The sequence below is a fragment of the Lissotriton helveticus genome, chromosome 3_1 (genome assembly GCF_964261635.1).
Source record: "Lissotriton helveticus chromosome 3_1, aLisHel1.1, whole genome shotgun sequence".
NCBI classification, from domain to species: Eukaryota; Metazoa; Chordata; class Amphibia; order Caudata; family Salamandridae; genus Lissotriton; species Lissotriton helveticus.
The window spans coordinates 1,844,221,828-1,844,238,310 of NC_136061.1; the positions used below are offsets into that span (position 1 = coordinate 1,844,221,828).

The 16,483-nt window shown below is 44.6% G+C and overlaps 1 protein-coding gene across 1 annotated transcript in view; it reads right to left on the reverse strand.

The window, feature by feature from the left end:
* LOC144823889 (mucin-5B-like) overlaps positions 1–16,483 on the reverse strand; it is a 1,747,676-nt gene that overhangs the window by 87,922 nt on the left and 1,643,271 nt on the right. Inside the window, exon 32 of the mRNA XM_078682783.1 lies at positions 12,006–12,125. Within this exon, the coding sequence (XP_078538909.1) occupies positions 12,006–12,125 (120 nt within the window). The remainder of the gene's footprint in view (positions 1–12,005; positions 12,126–16,483) is intronic.

Consider the following 16,483-nt stretch of genomic DNA (forward strand, 5'->3'; position numbering starts at 1 on the left):
TCAAGGCCACCTCTCTCTGAGACAAAAGAGCTCTTATTCTTGCCATGCCGTTGAAATCTGCTCCCAAGGTTGGTATTTGTGGCCAGATTGAAAACTCCTTATGTTCATGTGTGGGAGGAAATAGAACATTTCTGCAGCAAATAACCCGTTCACTTACTGTTACGATAAAAGGAATACTTTTAATTAACCCAGAACAATCTTCATTATTGAGCATCAAATAACTACCATTTTCCAACAACTTGAACGTGGGGATGATAGCAGGAACTGGCGTGCCTTGCAACACGCAAGCCATATTTGGTCGGTGTTTGTTGCATGAACCGTGTAACTGTATGTGCCTACACATTAGTGAATGATCTGGCGTCTCAGTGCATTCCTCTCCATTCAGATAAACTTCTTGATCATCTTTGAAACATCTGTATGTGTATGGAAGCGACCAGACCTCATGAAGAAAAGCACTACCTAAAGGTTCATAACGACCTATTGGTATATATTTCATACAATTTGAAAACTTATATAAAGCAAAAGGCAGCGTTATTAAACCGTGGATAAGGCACGTTGCCAAAAAACCCGCAATCCTCTGCTGATGATGTCACTGAGTATGTCATGAATGATGTAATATGTGACATCATCAGCAGTGGATTACGGGCAATAGTATCTCTAGTTTACTCCCCTATAGCTGTCTTTCTTTTAACATAAGTGTCTGTTTCAAAAAAATTTTTGGTTCGCTTCCGGTTCGCGTACCGGCGAGCGAACTGGGAAGCGAACTACGAGAAATAGAGGTTGGCACAGTTCCAAATATTGTACCAATTTTTTAATAACGGGGAGGTAGTTCTGAAAATAACTTTTTTTAATTGTTTTTGTTGTTTTATATTTTTTTTTATTATTTTTCTGAACATTTTTTTACTTTTTTTGAATTTTTCTGAACAGTTTTATATTTTTTGGGGTTTTTTTTCGGAGGGGGCAACGAAAACGATTCATTGTAAAGGGCTCAACAGGAGCAACAAAAAAAAAAATATTTATTATTTGGGGCGTTTCGTACAAACTTGCATATGATAGTCAATAGCTCTGTTGATCAGAGTGATGCTACTTTCTCCGTAGCAAATGAATCCACTGCAATGTACGCAGACTTGTTTTACTTCACGAAATCTCGTTTGTATATTTGGCACCATCTCCCTGCCCTCTGGTCCCGTTACTTCAGGTACAACAGATCTTCTGGCCATAATAGGGAGATTATCTAGGTCGTTACGAAACTGTGCAGCACTGTAGTTCTTAGGATGCCACCTAGTCATATGGCGATGCATTGTGTAGTTTCCGAAACTGTATTTTTTGTCGGTCCCTCTGGACAGTCTATCTTGACATATAAGGCAAGTTACGTATCTTGCATTTACTTTTTTCTGACCTTTGGGAATTTAAAAAAATTGCCAAATGAAGTTTTCTTTCCGGTGAGACGTCCTGGGCTCCTCAGGCAAAAAGTGCCTCTCTTCGTGCTCTTCCTCCTGTTCCTCTTCTTCGTCTTCTTGCTGAATTATAACTTCAGCAGGTGGTCCACTCTTCCTTGGATGTGGTGGAGGTGGTGGGGAAGCACCAGCTGAAGCTACTAAAGAAGCCATTGCTCACTGGTAACAAAGGGTCTTTCTCTCACAATGATGAAAGTCAGAGTGAGGAAAGAAGGAGGGATTTTCATCATTTGGGAAAAACAATAGTTCTCAACCAATGAAAAGTGTTCATTTTAGATTATATGACCTAGTCTTACATCATTAGGAAACCAAAAGTGAAATGAACCAATGAAAAGTGTTATTACCAAGTCACATGACCTGCTGTGTTTACGTTACGCGCTTTGCAGGGCCTCCCGGTTTGCTTCCAGAAACCTGCGCTTTGCGCCTCGGTAAGCGTACCAGTTCGCTAACGTAGCACGTCATATGACGTATCACGCGACAACGCGAAACGTCATGCGGACGGGAGGCGTCACGATGTTGTTTTCTAACGCGGCAGTTGCGGTAAAGAAACGTTTACCGGCTCGCGGTCTATTTCGCGGCATCAAGGTCAGCTAACGGGAAGCTTCCCGATTCGCGAAGCGGGAACGAAGAAAAAAAAATATTAAAAAAAAAAGTTATTAATAAACATATAAAATATATTTTTGGATTTAAAGAAGAATACATTTTACAGCTACAGATATTAGCTGTTAAAAAACCAATGAAATTCACTGAAAAAACCATAGGTTATATGTTATGTTATGTTATGTTAGGGCTATTTGTATTGCGCACGGCTGCTCCAGCGAAGGAGCGTCCCGGCGCACCGACAAGGTGGCGAACACAACACAACAGAAAACAGAAAATATTATTTAAAAATGGGGGTATGGATTTTAACATAACTCAGAGAACAGAAGGGTTTTAGCGGCCTTGCGGAAGGAAAGCAAGTCGCCAAGGGTCCGGAGTTTCAAGGGGAGAGCGTTCCAAAGCGCGGCTGCCCGCACCCTAAAAGAGCGACCCCCCGCCCGACTGAGTTTGAACCGAGGGGCTGCCGCTAGTTCTTGGTCCAACGAACGCAGAGTGCGGCCCAGGATGTAAGGACACAAAAGTTGGCACAGTAAGGGAGGCGGTAGGCCCTTCAGAATCTTGAAAGATATGCACAGTACTTTAAAGTGGATCCGCTGCCTAACGGGTAACCAATGCAAGGCTCGCAAGGTGGGACCGGCCGAGCAAAACCTAGGAAGACCTACGATTGCTCTGGCCGCTGCGTTCTGCACTCTTTGAAGTCGGGTTAGCTCGGCCTGGTTTAACCCTATAAAAAGGGAGCTGGCATAGTCCAGCCGAGCCAAACCGTTGCTTGTACCACAAGTTGACGGGTTGCGGCATCAAAATATTTAAGGGCAGGTCGCAGATTGCGCAAGATGCCAAAGCAGCACGCCGCCGTCCTTTTGGTGTGACCAACAAAGTTGAGGGAAGGGTCCAGCCAGACACCAAGATTTTTGATCTCCGCAACCGGAGTGGGGGTGGGACCCAGCTCAGGAGGCCACCAGGTATCTCCCCATAGGTCCGTCCGCTTCCCAAAGACCATCACCTCCGTTTTTTTGGCGTTAAGTTGGAGACAGTTGGACGTCATCCAACCAGCCACCGCCCTAAGTCCTTCTCTGAATCTTGGGGCATCCACCCCAGAGTCCCCGCTGATCGTGACCGCTAGCTGGGTATCATCTGCGTATGACACCATGGTCATACCACAGAGCTTCACCACCTCAGCCAGCGGCCTCACGTAGATGTTAAACAACGTGGGACTCAGCGAGGAACCCTGCGGAACCCCAAGAGACAGAGGATGACATTTGGACTGATAGGGCGGGGACGCCACACAGAAGGAACGATCCCTGAGAAACGAACGAAACCACTGGTGTGCAGTGCCGGTCACCCCTATCTCCTCAAGACGCTGCAGGAGAATTTCATGGGAGACCGTGTCAAAGGCGGCGCTTAGGTCTAACAAAACAAGCACCGCCGTTTGACCTGCATCCAGAACTGCCCGCAGGTGCTCGACCATAAATAACAATGCTGTCTCCGTACTGTGGCCGGCCCGAAAACCATTCTGGGTGTCATCCAGAATGTTGGCACGCGACAGATGATCAGTGAGGGCGGTGTTAACATGCACCTCCGCGAGTTTGGCTGGCCACGGGAGAAGCGAAATCGGGCGGTAGTTCTCCGATTTTAAGGGGTCGAGAGATGGTTTTTTCAAAATGGGCATAACTACCGCATGCTTCCATTTCAAAGGCACCTGGCCAGATGATAACGACATGTTGATTAAGTCGCAGACTGGGCGAGCAAAAGTCTGGTCTCTGAACAATGGTGGCTTGAGCGGGTCAACCGGCGACCCAGACTTGACTCGAAGAGCCAATGCCGTGTAGGACTCCAAAGAGAGACAGGGGAGAGAGTCTAGCACCACCTGATCCTGCTGGATGGGTGGCCCCGTACTGGTTTGTGTAGTGGTGGGGAAGGCCCTATAGATGGTCTGGACCTTCTCCAGGAAGAAAGCCGCCAGCGCTTCACAATGGGTATTGGAGCTGATGGAATTGCCGGCAGGCTTCCTAGCCACAAGGTCTTTAAGGGCCTTAAAGATGGTTTTAACAGGATTCCCACTGCTGCGAAACTCCAGAGCGTAATATGCCGCCCGGTTTCTACAAACCGCGCGGTGATAGGACTTAACCGCAGCCATATACAGGGTTTTTTTGCTGCTGTCATACCTCTTCCTCCAGTCTCTCTCTGCACGTCTACAGACACTTTTTAGAGCCCTCAGATTGCCATCATACCAGGGGCTGGGGGCGCGGAGGCCACACTTACTGGAAACCATCGGGATAAGGGAGTCGAGGGCTCTGGTTACCCATCCGCAGAAATGGTCATAACCAGATTCCACGTTCTCCACTGCACCCAGAGGATCATCAGTGAGAAGGCGATGGATATCTTCCGCCTTAAGTTTGCTCCAACGACGTCTGGGCATAGCTCGCAGTGGCACCTTAAGTGGGGCTTCTATAAGAGGACAGTAGATAGTCACGAGCGAGTGGTCTGACCAGGTCAGGGGGAGAGGGGGGGCCACTGTAGCCCCCTCTAAGTTGGAAAAAAAGGGGTCCAAAATGTGGCCACCCTTATGAGTGGGGTCCGAGACCAGCTGGAACAGTTGAAGGGCCTCGAGATCCGCCACCATCCCTCCCACTGAAGAAAGACACAGAGTGTCAAAATGGAGATTCAAGTCTCCAATGATAGAAAAATTGGCAGACCCTACTGCTAGTGAACTAACTGCCTCAGGAAGAGCCTCCCTAAATGCCACGGAACTACCAGGTGGGCGATAAATAAGCAATCCTGACATGGTAAAATGCGATGTAACTGCAACCTTGAACAGGGCGCTCTCGCATCCCGTGATGTTCTGCACTCTCCAGGCGCAAGGATAACAAGATTTAACTGCAAGAGCGACTCCACCCCCTCTCGAAGAGCGGTTGAGCGTGTAGATGGAATACTCCGCGGGGAGCGCCAAATTCAATACAGTAGAATCGGTATCCTGCAGCCATGTCTCTGTCAGACAGAAGATGTCAGGGGGGTCATTGTCCATAAGATCAGCAATATCCTGATAATGCTTGACCGCCGATCTTACGTTCAAATTCCAGATGGTGAGATGTCGCGAAGAGACGTGGCTGCTTATAGCAGGCTGCACTATACTGGACCCCAAGCAAGATGGTGCTTCGAGTAGCCAACCACCACAAGCACAATGGTGGGGGCCACACAAAGGGTCAACACGGGCTCCAGCACAAGGAGGCAGGCAATTGTTAATCGCCAGGAGATTTTCCCTGGTGTACGTAAGCATAATTAATGATGTACCTGATGTTAAGGCCACCGCGAAACCAGCGCAACCGAGCGCGGACGGGCGCAGACGGGCAGGACTCTGGCACGACTCCGGCCACGCGAGGACACGCCCGCTGCGCGATCCCGCTGCGCTAGGGGAGGAGCATTAAATAGGTGTTCCCAGGCGGCACATGCGCAAACAAGCGCTAGCAGATGGAAATGCCTCACTCCACTCACCCCACTCCAAGATGGCCGCCAAAAACGAGCAGGGCACCCACCCCAGGACCAGACCCGCCCAAACGGTGGTGAGGGGCACAGAATTATGGTGCAGGTAAGGGGGGATTTAAAAAAGGGTCAAAATGACCAAAGCCAGCAGAAATTAAAAATAAGCGTTTTTAAAACAGCAGTTTTACTGCAAAAACGCGCGAAGCGCTCTCGCAGCAGCAGCTACCTTGTCAGGGGCTGAGAACAGGAGGGAATCGCCTTAAATAGGTGTTCCCAGGCGGCACATGCGCAAACAAGCGCTAGCAGATGGAAATGCCTCACTCCACTCACCCCACTCCAAGATGGCCGCCAAAAACGAGCATATAGACCATATATAGTTAGGAATTAGCATTTACAAAACCTTGAAAATTCACTGAAAAAACCATAGGTTATAGACCATATATAGTTAGGAATTAGCATTTAGAAAACCTTATTTTACTCACACAAAACCATTGAAATTCCATATATAGTTAGTTGCACTAACTATATATCGCGCACCCGCAATCCACTGCTGATGATGTCACATATTACATCATTCATGACATGGTCAGTGACATCACTGATGACATCACTGATGACATCTCAAATGACATCACTGATGACATCACTGATGACATCTCAAATGACATCACTGATGACATCATGACACACCAATACCAGTTACTACATACGCACTCACTGATTCCTACGTCTACACACACATTCACTCATTCACCCATACAATCACTCATACATACAGTCACTCATTATTACAACACTATCATATGCACTCATACACCAATGCAGACAGTCACACACTGCCACTCATCCATGGAGTTACTCACACACCAAGTCAGTCCTGTAAAGAATCAATCACACTTCCATTTCTTCATCTATACAGTTAAACACAGAACACCATACTTCAGTGACATCACTGATGACATCACTAATGACATCTGAAATGACATCACTGATGACATCTCAAATGACATCACTGATGACATCATGACACACCAATACCAGTTACTACATACGCACTCACTGATTCGTACGTCTACACACACATTCACTCATTCACCCATACAATTACTCATACATACAGTCACTTATTATTAGAACACTATCATATGCACTCATACACCTAGTCAGTCCTGTGAAGAATCAATCACACTTCGATTTCCTCATCTATAGTTAAACACAGAACACCATACTTTTCACACATATACTAACACATACTTACTCTCTTATACAATCACTGATACAAGTACACATTGATATGCACAGAGTCACACACCTCCCAGCCAGCCACACACACACTCAGTCTTCCATACATCCAGTCATTCTTCAATATGTAAAACGTATTTAAACTTTACAAAAACACACAGACACTAGATGATGTCATCAGTGATGTCATTTGAGATGTCATCAGTGATGTCATCAGTGATGTCACTGACCATGTCATGAATGATGTAATATGTGACATCATCAGCAGTGGATTGCGGGTGCGCAATATATAGTTAGTGCAACTAACTATATATGGAATTTCAATGGTTTTGTGTGAGTAAAATAAGGTTTTCTAAATGCTAATTCCTAACTATATATGGTCTATAACCTATGGTTTTTTCAGTGAATTTTCAAGGTTTTGTAAATGCTAATTCCTAACTATATATGGTCTATAACCTATGGTTTTTTCAGTGAATATATATATATATATATATATATATATATATATATATATATATATATATATATATATATATATTGATCTATATACATCTCTCTCCATTTATACATCTATATATATATATATATATATATATATATATATATATATATGTATCTTTCTATATTTATCTATATATATGTGTGTGTGTGTATAGATAGATAGATAGATAGATAGATAGATAGATAGATAGATAGATAGATAGATAGATAGATAGATAGATAGATAGATAACCTACTGGCAGTCGCCAGTAGGTAGTTATAGTTAGGACCTAGTTACCTTTGGTAAAGTGTTTTTTAACTTGCCTATATCTCTGGCGTTTTCATATCTTCACAAAATGTTCCCCAAAAAGTGTCAAGTTGGGTCTTGTTGTGCATGGAAAGATTTGGGGTGATCCATCCAGCGGAGGCCGAGAAAAAAGGGGGTGGGTAAAAATCTTTGCTTCTCTTCTTAGTTTCCATTGGAAAGTAGACGTGGCTACAGCCAGAAACACTGATTAGATTTGCACCAAATTTGTCAGAAAGGTAGGTGTTGGTCCAGAAAGCAACTTTTTTGTGATTTAGTACGAAAACCGTTAAGTAGCAACCTTTTTGTCTTTTGGTGTAAATTGGTTAAAATAAAAACTAGTTTGTATATATAGGGACGCGACCCCTCCCTAAATCCACTCGATCTCGCGCAGCAATCTGATTTTCTTCCAACACCTCAACCACAAAGTCTTGGTATGCATCTCAGAACTCAGCCTCAGCTGAATCCCAGAAACAATTGAAGACATAAAGAAAAGGGGGCAGGGTAAGAATATCCTGACCTCCTAGCTCTGGGGCTGGGGGCCCACATGGACAATTCCAGGGCTAAAAAGCATTTTAAAAAAAGAATTTGCAGTGAAAATAATGAAAGGCTCATGTATTTGTTGCAGAATTTTTCTTTTAAGTGCAATCTATTTCATTTGTTTTCGCAAATGCCCACTGGTGGGCCAGGTCTGATGAAAAAATTACAAGAGGGGCACACAATGCCCCTTCCTGAGGATCTTCTGAGACCCCAGGACCACCATTTTGAGTCTTTACTGAGATTAAGGAGGGAGGCCTTGGGGACACCATCTCTTTTGGGTTCTAAGTTTAAAGTTTAAGTTAAAAGTTTGTAGGTTTATATAGTGCAGATTATCACCTGTGCGGGTATCCATTCACTGTCCATAGGCATTGGGAGATTAAGTGATTCGCCCAGAATCACAGGATGTTGAACAATGCCGAAACATGAATCCAGATCTCTAGCTCCAGAGTCAGCATCTCTTGCCACTGTGCCACATCACCCCCCTTAGATGTAGATGGTGCTGAGATTAGTGAGGTCTGAGCAATATGAAGTCAAGTCGAAACTGGACTTCATGTCAATCACATCACACTAAACTCTGCATCATCTACAGCTAAGCACTCTGAATAAGACTCATCTGCAGCAATGTGGACACCTTAAAGGCCCACCTACAGGACCATGCTACTTTATTTAAAAGGCAAGGCTATCCTCTGCATATCATAGAGCAATAAATTGACACATCTTTTACAGTTACCCAGGAAAGAAACAAAAGTGACAAAACTCCATTTGAAGTTGACTATCATCCATCAGCATCCAACTACAGAAATATAATGCAAAAAACATTTCCCTTACTGTGCACTTGTGAAAAATTGCAAAAGGTTTTTCCAAAACTGCCAGTCACTGCTTACCGCAGACCTGTCAATTTACAATCTCTTATTGTTAGAGCTGAACTCAAGCAAGCTGTGACATAAGCAGGGGTTCATTGATGTGACTCTAAAAGGTGCAGGTGATGGTGTCTTTGTAGATGATTGCAAGGCCTCTTCCCAGATTTGTGGAGCTTATCTCCACACACAATCCTGTGCTCAGGTGGAATGGCAATGGTAGGAGAGGGTGATGGGCTGAGCCAGGTTTCAGTGACAGTTTCCAGGAAGTAAGTGTTGATGAGGTCCTAGACCTTGGTGGTGTGTTTGCAGAGGGATCTGGTGTCGATCAGCATGCAGGTGATGTAGGGTGAAGTGTGTGTGGAGGGTGGCATAAGGAGGATGCTGTTGATAGAAAGAAAAGGAATATGAACAACATGAACATGAACAATAAAATAATTGTCAAGGTCAGTGTTATTAGTCTGTTCCCAGATGCTGTACGTTATCTTACCAGAACAAATGTGCTCCTGCCCCGAGGATATACTTAAAATATAATAATAATGTTTTTTTGCCATTACACACAAAACAAACCCTGTGCTGCCGCCCAGGCTGGTGACATTAGTCACCAAAAAGGCATTGGGCCGGTAGTATAAATGTTATGGAAGGCTGGAAGGACTAATGACCCTTTCCCTTTACTAGTTGAATTACTTTCTTTTGAAAAACCTAGGATTATAAAGATGGTATCATCAATTGGCGCCTGCACTTCCTAACTAAAGACACACATTCAAAAAGACACATAAGCATGCATTCACAGAAAATAGCCTTGATCTGACATTGGGAGGTATATACGTGTTTGGAAATTTTGAAGGATGAATTATCAGTAAGGACACATCTGTACTCCTAGTATCCATTATGTTCACTATTGTGTTGTGAGCGGTAGGATTTGTTTAATAATGAAGAAATTCATTGAAACTACAATAGGTAAATGGATCAAACGTTCACTTTCTGCGATTTCCCATATATTGCTTATCAACATTATTTTGCTGTTTAAACCATTGCTCAGCTTTAATAAAGTTCCAATTATAATTCAATTCCAATTCCAATTGGAGAGGATGTGGCACAGCAGTCAGAGCTACCGAATCAGGAGCTGAGGATCTGCGTACGAGTTTCAGCATCGGCTCAACATCCAGCCAATCTTCCTGTGCCCCTGGAGAGCGCCTGGATACCCTCCTGGGTGACGAGCCGTGCTATATGAATCTACATTTGATCTTGACTGTCTTGGGAATATATATATTGGTGAGAAATTGCACCAGGTTTATAGTTCACAGATTCTTTTAATTCATAGCACAGGGCTGGTGGAGAAAAAGGACAGTTGATGATTCTAAATATTGAAGGAATATAGGCTTACCAATTCTCACTCGATTTCAAATTAGTATACTATTATCATGATCAATGAGACGGGAGCCCTTTGCTACAGCAAAGCTGAGACATACATGAGAACACACTGTTGGATCAACAATGGAACATAGCCTAAAAGCAAAACATAGATTTATTCCTGAAGCACAGCTATAATTTAGGTATTTAAAATCCCTCCATCAAGTATACCATGTTGCCAGAACATTCCATGGGAGAAATGGTAAATTCTGTAATTGATGTTCTGGTTTCCAAGCGACATATTCTCTGTTCAATAAATGTAATTGGACTATCCTCCTATTTAGGCAGAATGAAAAAACTAATTGTAATGGCCAATTAGAGATACCATCATTGCATAGTAGAGATTTATTATGGCTTTTCATTAATTCATCAAAACTCAGAAAAAGATCTCCATGTTTAGGCTTCCTGATCAATAGAAAGAATGTTGCTAAGTTCAGCATTAATATTCTTACGCCTCTAAGTAAATAATGGGCTGCAGACTCTATAGGCTGTAATTAACTTGAAGACATCTACCATAACTAAAGTTACACCCCTCTAGACCATGAGACACAGTGGTTTTACACCCACCCCCCTTGCACCTGTGAAGCTGCGGTTTCGTTCCCAGCTCCTGCTGTGTGTCCCCGACAGTTGCTAGTATGCACACAGCAAGAGCTGTGAAAGGAGGATGAAGTCAGCCCTCGATTCTAAGTTGGCTCTGACAAACTGATCTTCTTCATTCAGCGGAGGGGAATTGAGGAGAACGCCATAGCCCCCACAACTTCACCCACCTCATCTTCAGTGACACAGTGAGCTATGGGAGATGTTAGGGAGTAAGTCTCTTTGCCTGTGGAGAGGCAGGGGACATTACTTTGTGCTCAGTTGTCACAGTATCCCAGTTAGGTGATCAATTGATACTGCTGATTCTGTGTAGTTTTCTTATGGCAATGCAACTTTGCTACATATGAGGACAACTGTGTTGATGGGATTAGTAGGCCACTGCTACATGGTTTGAATGTACTTTTTTGTCTACTAACGGGGCTGGACCAAATGTCTGCTTCCTGGAAACGCTCCTACTGGCCTGTTCTTCGGATTAGTCTACCTGTTTAATTGATTTGTCATTTAGGTTGTTTGGATACATGTTTCTTGTGGGTTTTAGGCAATGTTGAATACATTAATCTATGATGTTCACCCAATTTTCACCTATTTTTTGTGATGGATGAAAATGCGTACTCTGTGTGTATACGTGGCTCTCCTGTGATGTATGCTGTATCGTTTTTTTCTGCTTCATTGTCTGTGTCCATTTTATCCGTCATCTTTTCTTTTACTCCTGGGAAATACATCTGATTGCTCCTAGGGCAATCAGACGTATTCGTGTTGCAGCTTCTTTGATGACGATTTTATCTCTTGCTGCTCTCAATATTTAATTCTCCGGAACAGAAATTCTAATATCCTCCTTTAGTCCCTTTTCTCTCCTTGCCAACTCTTGCTATGAATATTATCTTTTTTAGCACTAAGTGATGACTCAGCCAAGGAAGGAGATGAGGCGGTAATAGAACTCCATGCCCAGTCAGGCCTAATGGCCTACAACCAGGAACCATTTAGCATGTGTAAACTGGAGGTGGTTATGGGAACACACAATCGATCTGTAATCACCTGTACTTGTCTGTTCGATAGTCGAGGCTTCAAATTCATACAGTGGTGGCAGCGTTGTGGTTGCATTACTCTTCTTGATAGGCACACGCCTGAGTACTGATGCTCCTGGTATACGTTGCTCTGTGATGGAATTTAAAGGGGAATGTAAATATGAGGAAAATAAAATACATACTGCATAACAAAATACCAAACAACGCCATAATGTTATGAGACAATATGCAATCCGGATAGCCTGAACGGGATGGTCAGATTATGGAGAAGCTCTTTCTATCAAAATACTTGGCCAGACATAATGCAAGACTGCTCATTTTGGATACCATCTCACATAATGAAATGATTCAACACGTATCAGGAAGAGAATTATGTTTTTAGCTGCATTTTTACTTTGTATGAGTTTTAAAGTACGCAACATTGAGTAAGATATCTCTTGAAAAATAGCAAAGAATGCTATCAATAAGCATTGTCTAATCAATTATATATTGTCTTTAGAAATACATTAGCTGATTTTTGCCAATGCTTGTTACCTATATGCTTGTTGATATATTCGTCATCAGCAAAAAGAAAAACAAGTATTGATTTAGCCAATCAGTCTCACTTTGGACTTGTGGCATGGAAGCAGGGCTCTGCAGTAGCACTGAGGAGCCGCCCGCAGGAGTTGGGGGAAGGGTATTAGGAGAGAGTGACTGGTAGGTACTGCTGTTCATGTCCTGTTGCATATAGTGCTATTTTATTAGCACAAAATGCATTCTCTGGCCATTTTGGACATGATATTGCATTTTTCACTAAGAAAATAGCACTAAACGTTGGATTACTCTTCTCACATAATTATGGATAATCTCAAGTAAATTTGTGGCAATTAAGAGTAATTACGCAAGAGAGAATTCTGCCAGTTATGCCCACCCATTGAGACAATCCACCAGGCAAAAACGTCTGAACACATCCTTCAGATGCTCTTTTTAATAATAAAGTCTTGAACCCTCAAGTGGTGTCATGCTCACCAAGCCACCCCTGTTCAGACATGTCCATATGCAAATCAGTCTTGACCCTGTGCCTCATGGGAACAGTCCAGCCCGAACTGCCAAGCCATGTCTTCTCTGGACCGGAATCAAGCATCCTAGGACCGGCTTCTGGCTATCAGCTGTCTTCAGCCAGGATAGCTTGACTCCAGTGGCTTAGTGAGCACTGGACCCACGTCTGGGCATACCCTTCCCACATAGGGTGAACAGCAAAACACACAAGATGATGGATGAAATGTTGCACAATGGCAAAACATTCACCCCCAGTCACTGATCTGGGTTTAATCCATCATTATTATGCTCACCAAGCCACCCCGGTTCAGACATGGCCATATGCAATTGACCCTGTGCCTCATGGGAACAGTCCAGCCCGAACTGCCAACCCATGTCTTCCCTGGACCGGAATCAAGCATCCTAGGACCGGTTTCTGGCTATCAGCCGTCTTCAGCCAGGAAGGGTATGCCTAGATGTGGGTCCTGTGCTCACTACGCCACTGGAGTCAAGCTATCCTGGCGGAAGACGGCTGATAGCCAGAAACCGGTCTTGGGCACCTTCTGCATCCTAAATGTCACCTCTTTTCTTGTGTCTCAGCCACCATCGTTTAGATGAATCCCTCATGCTTTGCCTTCTACTTCTGATTAATCTAATGAAGCTAATTGTGCCCTTTGCATAGGCAATTCAGGCCGTGTCCCCCTAATTATAATGCTGTGCACCAATATTCTTCCTGATGTCTGCCTGAATGCCAGGGCCAGGTTGTTTCATTGCCCTCAAATCAAACTTTGGTGTCACCAGTCATGACCTTGCCTCCTGGAGCATGTGCCTATGTTATGATTCTTGCTAATGTTCTAATTTTATCTCCTATGGGGTCCGAGAATGCTTCTCAACTGAAGAACAAAGGGTTGACAACATAATGGGTTTTTAATATTCTGCATTTTAATCAAATCTTGTTGTGAGAAGTACTGTGTGAATTGGTCCCTCCCCACAATTGTATAAGTGTAATTGTGTTGTCAATAATTTCAGGAATATCGAGGTATCTGCTGTGCCTGAATAAAAATGTTACACTTAGGCTTTTTTTATAGACCCACTTTTTCGAGCTGGAATGTCCCATTGTAAACCCTTTGTCCTCTCTGATTTAATAATACACCTTTATTTAATACTTGTTTATGTAATACTTTTTCACCACTGGGCAGTCTTGGATAAATAGAAGGACGGCCAACCCTGCAGCAAGTATTTCCTTGGATTCCTCTCCTGAGGAAAATTCTGATATGTTTGTGATAGTATGGCCTGGGGCCAACCTAGATGGACAGAATGGCTAACAGGACCTGGTTATGGAGTTAACTAAGGGATGGGCCGACAACATGGCAGGCACAGGCAATAATGCACAACCACACTGTAGCTCTGTCTGTGCCACCATCCAAGGGCGCTGACGTCACACTTTATTTATACTCCCAGGCCCAAACCCGGCCCAGGGAGTGGATTGCAACAATGTAATGTGGAGGCCGAGGGGCTCATTACATCCCATCTAACCAATGGGCAATTAAACAACAAACTAAAATAAAAGACCAACGTAACAAACTAATATAACAAACTGGGCAAAGTCCAGGATATTCACAATGCAGCTCACAGGTTAACACAGAAAGTCTTTCAATCAAGTGCAGGGCTGTGGGTTGGCTCAGAGCCAGTACCTTTGGCCTCCTCGGGGAGTACGGGTCTCCTCCTGTCCGGGGACGGCTTCTTCTGTTACCTCCAGGAGCGTCGTCTCCAGGTCTTTGCCGCCTTCAACAACAAGCAGTGGCCCAGGAGCCTCTCTAACTTCCGGATGCTGACTCCTGACTCCCAGGGGTCCTCCGGCCTCCTCCTCCTTTCGGGACAGTGACTGGTATGACTACTTTCTTGAACCAGGAGGCATTCTGAGCTATCTGGTGGGTGCCTTTTCTCGGTGTGACCAGATCCTTTTACTTGAACCACCTCTCACAGCTCCCGCTCAAAATGCTGTTCCAAACTTGGATCCTTGGTGTCTATCTTTGACCACCACATAATCTTCCCTGCCGATTTCAGATGGCTTGGCCCTCCTTCGCTGACTGGCCTTGTCATTGTTGTGTTGCCTCATAGCCTGGGTATGCACTAGGTCCAATACCGCTGGCGACCATCTTTCCCTGGTGTGGAGCACGTCTCTCATGGCTCGCTGCATGAGAAGGTCACTTGGTGCGCACCGGGTGGTGCAGTGTGGGGTCTGGCGATAGGCCCTTAGGAAGCAATGTAAACACCCTCCCACGTCCTCTGCCTGGTCAACTCCAATTCATAATGCCTTGTTCAGAGTCCTCATGAACCTTTCAACATCCCAGTTGGCTTGAGGCAATTGGGGTGCTGCTCTGTGGTGTTGGATGCTGTGGAGACTCCCGGAACTCTTGTCCTTGGAAGGGCGGTCCATTGTCGGTGCGTATTTCCTCAGGCATTCCGAGGAGTGCAAATGTTTTTCCATTATGGGTTTGATGCCTTTAAACGCTGTCAAGGCCACCACTTTCAACACCAGAATTTCGAGTGACTGTCCACCATAACCACGGTATGCCTCCCATCCGGGAAGCTTCCAATATCCAAGCTTACTTCGGCCAATGGTGTATTACTGGGTGCTTCTGTATTAACTGGTGGCGTGGGGGGTTCAGCCCCCGTTATCAGACATGCATGACAACCTCTGACCTTTTCCTTCCACCATATAATCCACACCCGGGAACCATACCTTTGACCTCAACCGGGCTTTGGTCTTCTCACTCCCTTGATGTCCTTGGTGGGCAAGGTCCACTGTTCTTTTCCATAGCTTGGTGGTTATCACCATGCGTGTGCCCCCTAGGATCAACCCCTAGCACCCTTCGCTCAGTTCATCGCACCATCTCCACAGTCCCAGACAGTACTCTCTCTCTTCATCCATCAGACCACTGGACCCTTGAAGGAACAGCTTCAACTGATGGTTGTGTAGCGTCTGCTTGACTGCTTGCAGGCACACATCTTCTTTCATTGCTCCTTGGATTTTCTCTACGACAGTGCTCGCGGGCAAGGTGCCTCCACGATTTGCTTCACAAATTACTCTGTGCCTTCGCCATCCTCTCCTCTTGTCCCAGGACCAATCGCCAGAGAATGCCTCGACAAGTAGTCTGCTGGGTTGTTGACACCTGGATGATACACAACTACAAATTTGTAGTGTTAGATTTGTACCGCCCATCGCTCTATCCTGGGCGGTCTATTTCGTGCCGTGCCCGCGAACAAAGGTACCAATGGTTTGTGATCTGTGGACATGGTGAAGTTGTGACCACACAGATAAATGTCAAAATGCTGGCAGGCTCAATGAATCGACAGCGCCTCTCGCTCAATATGGGCATATCTGGTCTCCACTGCAGCTATTGCCTGACTGGCATAGGCAAGGGGCACCCATTCTTTTTGTTGTTCCCTCTGGAGGAGTACAGCACC